General features: G+C 33.0%; 1 protein-coding gene across 1 annotated transcript; it reads right to left on the reverse strand.

The window, feature by feature from the left end:
- Window positions 1–264: 264 nt before the first annotated feature.
- LOC142526062 (uncharacterized) lies at window positions 265–1,215 on the reverse strand. Its single transcript, XM_075630335.1, has one exon. It carries the CDS (start codon window positions 1,213–1,215, stop codon window positions 265–267), a length of 951 nt encoding a protein of 316 aa, XP_075486450.1.
- Between the last annotated feature and the right edge of the window lie 5,948 nt (window positions 1,216–7,163).

Below are 7,163 nucleotides of genomic sequence, written 5' to 3' on the forward strand. Positions count from 1 at the left end.
TTTGACTTCAAATTTTTTTGCCATCATCAACTTAATCATCTCCATTTCATCATTGTTATCTCCAGTGACAATAATGTCATCAACATACACTATGAGAATGGTGATTTTTCCTTTCTCAGAATATTTAAAGAAGAGTGTATGATCTGCTTGTCCCTAAACATATCCTAATTTTTTGATTACTTGAGAGAATCTTTCAAACCAAGCACAAGGTGACTGCTTCAACCCATAAAGAGATTTGTTAATTTTGCAAACAGTCTGACTCCCCTACCTTTCTTCAAATCCCGGAGGTTGACTCATAAAAACTTCCTCTTCAAGATCCCCGTTCATAAATGCATTTTTTATATCCAATTGGTGCAATGGCCAATCAAGATTTGCTGCCAAGGATAACAAAATTCGAAAAGTATTGATTTTGGCAACAGGAGCAAACGTTTCAGTATAATCAATGCCATATGTTTGAGTGAAGCCTCTAGCCACAAGTCGGGCCTTGTATCTTTCAATCCAGCCATATGCCCTATATTTAACAGTAAATACCCATTTGCATCCCACCGTAGTTTTTCCTTGTGGTAATTCGACCAGATTCCAAGTATTATTCATTTTCAAGGCCTTCATTTCCTCAAGGACGGCATTTCTCCATTCAGGCATAACAAGTGCCTCTTGAACATACCTGGGAACTATTGTACTAGACAATCTTGAGGTAAAGGCACGAAATGATGAAGATAAATTTGAGTAAGATACAAAATTTGAGATATGGTGTTGGGTACAAGATCTTTTACCTTTTCTGACTGCTATACGTAGATCAAGGTCAAGGGTAGTATTTGACTGAGGATCCACTACCGGTTCATCCTCTTGACTATTGTTAGGATTCACAATGTCTTTAGTTTCCTGATGTTTGTTCCATCTTGAGTAGACTTTTAACTCCTGTGACAGTGTTGATTCTTCCTCTGTTTCATGTATTGGGATATGTGCCTGAGAATCCGTGTGAGAATTTTGAGGAGAGCTTGTGTCTGGTGTTCGAGGAATCTCATGGAGTGGATCACATATGGTATCCCACCAATATTCTGTATCTAGGTTCCGCCCTTGAAGCGAATGTGGAGGAAAGTAAGGAGTATTTTCAAAGAAGGTGACATCACGAGAGATGTAGGTCTTCTTTGTGTGTGGACAGTAGGATTTATAACCTTTTTGAGTGGAAGAATAACCAATGAACACAGTCTTCATGGATCGAGGATCAAGTTTACTTCTGTTGTGATTTTGGACATGAACGAAGGCCGTACAACCAAATGTTTTTAAGGGAAGATTATTTGAAGTAGACACATGTGGATATTTTTAAGAAGAAGGGATAAAGGTGTTTCAAAATCAAGAGTGCGGCTTGGTAAGCGATTGATGAGATAAGCAGTAGTGAGAATGACATCCCCCCCAAAGATACTTAGGAATATTCATGGTGAACATTAGGGCACGTGCGACTTCCAACAAATGACGATTCTTTCTTTCGGATACGCCATTTTGTTGAGGAGTATCAACACAAGAGCTTTGATGAAGAATCCCGTTATCCAACAGATAATCACCTAGAATGGTATTGAAATATTCTTTACCATTGTCGGTTCTAAGAGTTTGAATATGGGTATGAAATTGAGTTTGAATCATTCTGTGGAAATCTTCGAAAATTTTGCTTGTGTCAGATTTATTATTGATAAGATACACCCATGTGAGTCGAGTATGGTCATCAATGAATGTGAGGAACCATTTTTTGCCATTTGATGTAGCACTTGGTGAAGGACCCCAAAGATCACTATGAATAAGAGAAAATGGAGTGGTTGGTGTATATGTTTTTGGAGGAAGAAAATTACGAGTGTGCTTAGCTAAATGACAAATATCACACTGAAGCAAATAAGGACTTTTGTTATTGAATAAAGATGGAAACAATTTTTTGAGATATGAGAAACAAGGATGGCCAAGTCTATGTGCCATAACATTATTGTCCTGATACTAGAATCAGAGAGAGAAGCAACATGGGACAACTAACACACCCCCTCACGCCCAGGAATGAACATCTGGAGCATGAAATTTTACAAATGACCCAATTATGAGCAGAACGGGTGGTCCAACTATGGGCAGTCCAACACATAATGGTGGGACCTGAGCTCTGATACCATGTTATGATTGGAACTTGGACCTAACTCAATCCCAAAAGCTAGCTCAAGGGGGGAGGATTGTCCAAGATCATATATACAACTCCCAGATATTTTATCCAACCGATGTGGGACAACTAATATTACTATTTCACAATTTATTCTTATAAATAATTCGAATTTCAATGGCGTCATATTCAAACCGCGGTGGTCATGGAGGTGAATACATTTCAAACTTTGGTGAACTTTTTGGTGACATCCCCGATTTTGATGAAGTCAAACCTGGCCACGAGGAGGAAGAAGCTATGAAACTCCCCAACAAAGAAGTCGGGAAACCATCGTCCATCCGAGCAAGCAACACGATGGAAACGAGCACGATGACAGTTTGAGCAAAGCGAAACGAAGTTTGGGATCATTTTGATATTGAAAAAAAGATACGAACAACTCTTTTGACTTATGTAAATTTGCAAAACCAAATATTATTACTAAACGGGGTGGTGATTGTGGTGGTAACGACATTTTGAAAAAATATTTAGTCAAGGTATATAAACTTGACATTGATACTCTACAACCATTCGGTAGGAAACCAACCAAACAACAAATTAATCATTCAAGTAATAAACCTTTCACAATTTAAAAAATAATTTCTCGAAAAATTGTCGTTAAATTTGCTATGAAATATTTTCAACCTTTTATAATAGTTGTACAAAAAGGTTTTTGTTAAATTTACTGTTGTTTTAGGGTATTCAAATTTGTGAGGAGAAGCAAGAAGAAAACAAATGAATGGCTTTGTAGAGACAATGTGTTGAACACTTTCTTCTTAAGAAGAATTTGCCCCTCACAATGCGTAGAGGTTTGTGGCAATTTTCTCCTAAGATACAACTACAACTCTTGAATAATGAGCACTCAAATATTCAAGTTCTATCACAAGAAAATGAAGGAACTCTCTCTTGTTGAAGAAGGAAGAAGAATAATATGCAAATGATATGTTATGTTATGTATATCCTTTTGATTTTCAATAAATCAAACATTTAATGTTTTTAATATGAAAAGACATGATCTTTCATTCATAGTGGTGTCTCTTGGCCATTGTAACTGACCACAATCATCAAACAATGCCAAGTAAATGAAAAAATACCAGAAAAATCCGAAGGGACACGAAAAAATCCGAAGGGGTGCGTGCAAGCGCCCCTGCGCGCGCGCTGCAGAGCGCTCTCGACGGCGCTCGGCAGCGCCTGCCGAGAGCTCTCGGTAGGCGAGCGCACCTGCTGCTGTTCATGACCTTTTTTTTTTCGATTTTCGTCTCTTACATGTTCCGACTACTCGTTTGAATTTCTTTCAACATTTGATGAACTCGTTTCGAGTTTAATTCAGAACCACCGAACTTAATATTCGTTCATTAAGTTTCGTTTTTCGTTTCGAATTTTCCAATCAAACACATTGATTTATTTGCTTAATTTTCATTCATTAAGCATCAAAATTCCAACATTTACAAGTACTATTCAACTTGATTTTCACAATATTTATAGACAAGTGCTTGAAAAATATTGTTTTGATATATACAAGGAATATAAATAAACACAAAAACCGCATCTTTCAAATATTTATTGTAGAATTAGTTTGACAACTGATATTTAGACTAATTTTAATATAATATTTTTTTTATTGTTATATGTCATTTGATTGATGAAATTTGGACTATGCAAAAAGAATTTTAGCATTTGATCATTTAGAATCGTCACACAACACATACAGTATAATTAGAAATGTTTTAAATGTTGTTAGGATTATGACATACAAAATAAAATAATGTCGGTCACATTAGATAATGCGAGTGACAGTAATCTTGCTATCAAATACCTTAAAGATTCATTGAAACCGATTTTATATGGTAATTTTCTTCATGTTAATTGTCCATGTCATATTATCAACTTATGCGTTAAATATACATTTGATGAACAAATGTCTACTGTTATAAAAAATTCAAAGTATGTGAGAATTATTACGTGAAAGAACACGTGGACATGATTGAAAAACACTAGTCGAATAAAAAAATATCGCGGTAGAGTCTTTAGTGTTGACTGAAGATGTTTGGAATATTTTGAATAATTGTGTTTCTTTGTTAGAAATTTTTAAAGAAGCAACCGAAAATTTATATGACATTAACTATCATACTTCAACCACGTTTTCCACATTTGTTTTTCAATATGTTTTATGAATTTATTTAATATCGTGATGATGTTATTATGCATTTTTTTGTTTCAATTATAGAAACAAAATTTTAAAATATTGGGAGAAAATTCAATTGTGCATGGCTGAACAATATTACTTGATTCTAGTCAAATTCAAGGTGGGTTAAACATGTTTTTGAATATTATGCTAAATTTATTCTGAAGAATGTTGACGATCAAAAGAAGTCAATCACGCATTCACTTCAAGAATTTTTTTATTTGTATGCTAGTGAACAATATGAACATTGTGTGTGCATCCATAGGAGAGGCCAACAGAGAAAAGCAAAAATAGAGCACTCAAATTCTTCCAAAGTTTGAAACAACAAAAATTTAAAGGAAAATCGACGTTAACAAAAAATTGCAATGATATCCAAATTTATGTAAGACAATATATTGAGACTACATAGAATTTCAATGTTATTTATTGGTGGAAAGTAAATTTCCAACTATATCCGGTGTTAGTGACAATCATAAAAGATGTCTTAGCTGTTCAAAGTTCAAGTGTTCCTTCTAAATCAAAATTTTTCACTATGTGGAAGAATAATTGGTGAACAAAGAACTAATTTAATTCCAGAAATACTTAACATGCCTACAAGATTGGTTTGCAACCAAAAAAATAATGAGACATCTGGAACGATCGAAGAATTTTCAAAGCTCGAGCTCCGATAAAGATGCAGAATATCCAAAATATATTTTAATAAATCGTAATGAATTTTTGATGTTTAATTGTAAAAATCAATGTTTAAGTTAATTTATTTTTATGATTAGTCTCAAAATACTAAATAAAAAAGCTCATTAATAAAAAGTAATTTTATGTTAAAAATAATAAAATTCAAAACCCGAAACCGGTTCGATCCTACCGAAACCGATCTACAAATTGCAGAACCAGTCCATAGTTTAGATACCTTCAATCAATGATGGGAAATTTTATATTTTTAGGAATAAATAAATAAAATTTTAAATTTTATAATAAAAAAATGATAAGGGGTCTCGAGTTTATGGACAACGTTTAATCATAATTTCAATATTTCAGGTCTTGTCAAATTCTAACCATGATAATTATAGCCAAGCCCTTTACATAAGGTGGACCATGCAAATTTGGATTGATTGCATTTTGGTTTCAAAATAACCTTAATTGCCACCCAATTAAATAAAAATATTTGTATCTAGATATTATTCATAATATATATATATATATATATATATATATATTTCATAATATCGTGAATTTTAATAATATATAACATGCATATAATTGGTAAAATAAAATATTAAAATAAAAATGGGCCTATGCTCTTATTGGTCCAGAAAGTTTTTGTTCGTTCCATAAACAGAACCAAATTTCTTGAGGAAAGGTCTACATTCCAGAGTTGTTCCTCGGTAGTCTTCTAGCATGCTTGCTTCGATATACTCGTGTGTGGGCTTGCATTTATTCGATTTCACAATTGTATTAGATAACGATTTGATGTATGAATTTCAAATTAGAGGATCTCTAATTCCAAATCCTCTGAAAACCCATAAAATTGTTTTAAAAAAATTCCAAATAATATGATGTATTTAGAACATGAATTTAATATAATTTGATTTCAAATACTTTTATCTAAACGCATTAGATAAATATATTTCAAAGTAATATATTTTACTTTTTTATCCAATTATCATAATTACTTTATTTGTATATCCATGTAAGATGCATGAATAAAGCTCTTGAATATACAATAGGTATCATGAGGTCTGTCTCGCAACATAAGATCATGAAACTCATTAATAAATATATCATATATTCTAAACATGTTGCTAGTCAAATTAGCCGCCTATAATAAGGATAAGGGTCACTTGACCTTGAGACAAACATATGTGATGTAAATGTCATATTTTAATGGGTACACCATTAGTCATTTGACTCAAGACAACGTAGATGGTCTACGTACTAGTATACACTTTGATCTGTTTATCGACTCCATTGAAGGTTATGTGACGAGGTTGGATGTATTTTCAAAATACATAGGAGTCAATGAATTGTAGTTGGGGATTCACTATTATTACACAAAGATATATCACATTGTCATTGAATTCATTTGTAACTCTTGATATACCAATAATTGTATATCCGATTGGGATATATGAGTTGAAGAGACCGTACTGTAAGCTAATCATATATAACTTAAGGTTCTTGCAAGAACTATCATTGATATCTAGGGATCATGTGGCGATCCTTCTAAACTCTCTTACCATGATCGGATAAGTGCAATCAGACTTAATTTCTGACATTCTTGATCAAGAGGTTGATGAAAAGAATGATACTTAAGCCCGAATAAGAATAAATGTTATTCTAAATCACAATGAAGTTGTGAGCACACGGATAGATGTATCCCTACAATATTGAGGGTCACACAAATATGAGATTCAGTGTTTCTGATGAGATAGTCAAATTCAAGGAGTTGAATTTTTCGACTATAGTTTCATGGAGATCAAACATATTTCTCAAAAAGAAATTTATAAGCGGATTCCATGTGATAGAAGTTGTGGAAGATAGCTTAATTGCAAATTAAGTAAAGAGAGTCAAACAGCCTGTTTTAGTGAAAGAGTTCACAAAACAGCAGTTTTCAAAAAAAGATTAATGAAAGTTTTGTCCTTCGAAATTTTCAATTTTCATAATATGAACAAGAATTGTGCCCTCGATACATCGGTTCAGTCTGATCGTCAATCGAAGTTATAGTGAGTTCACTAAATTTATTTAATGAATTTACAATCTAGTAATTAAATAATAATGTTAGTAGTGACAACTATTATAAGTAAATAGTTC

This window comes from Primulina tabacum, chromosome 15, assembly GCF_025594145.1.
Source record: "Primulina tabacum isolate GXHZ01 chromosome 15, ASM2559414v2, whole genome shotgun sequence".
NCBI classification, from domain to species: domain Eukaryota; kingdom Viridiplantae; phylum Streptophyta; class Magnoliopsida; order Lamiales; family Gesneriaceae; genus Primulina; species Primulina tabacum.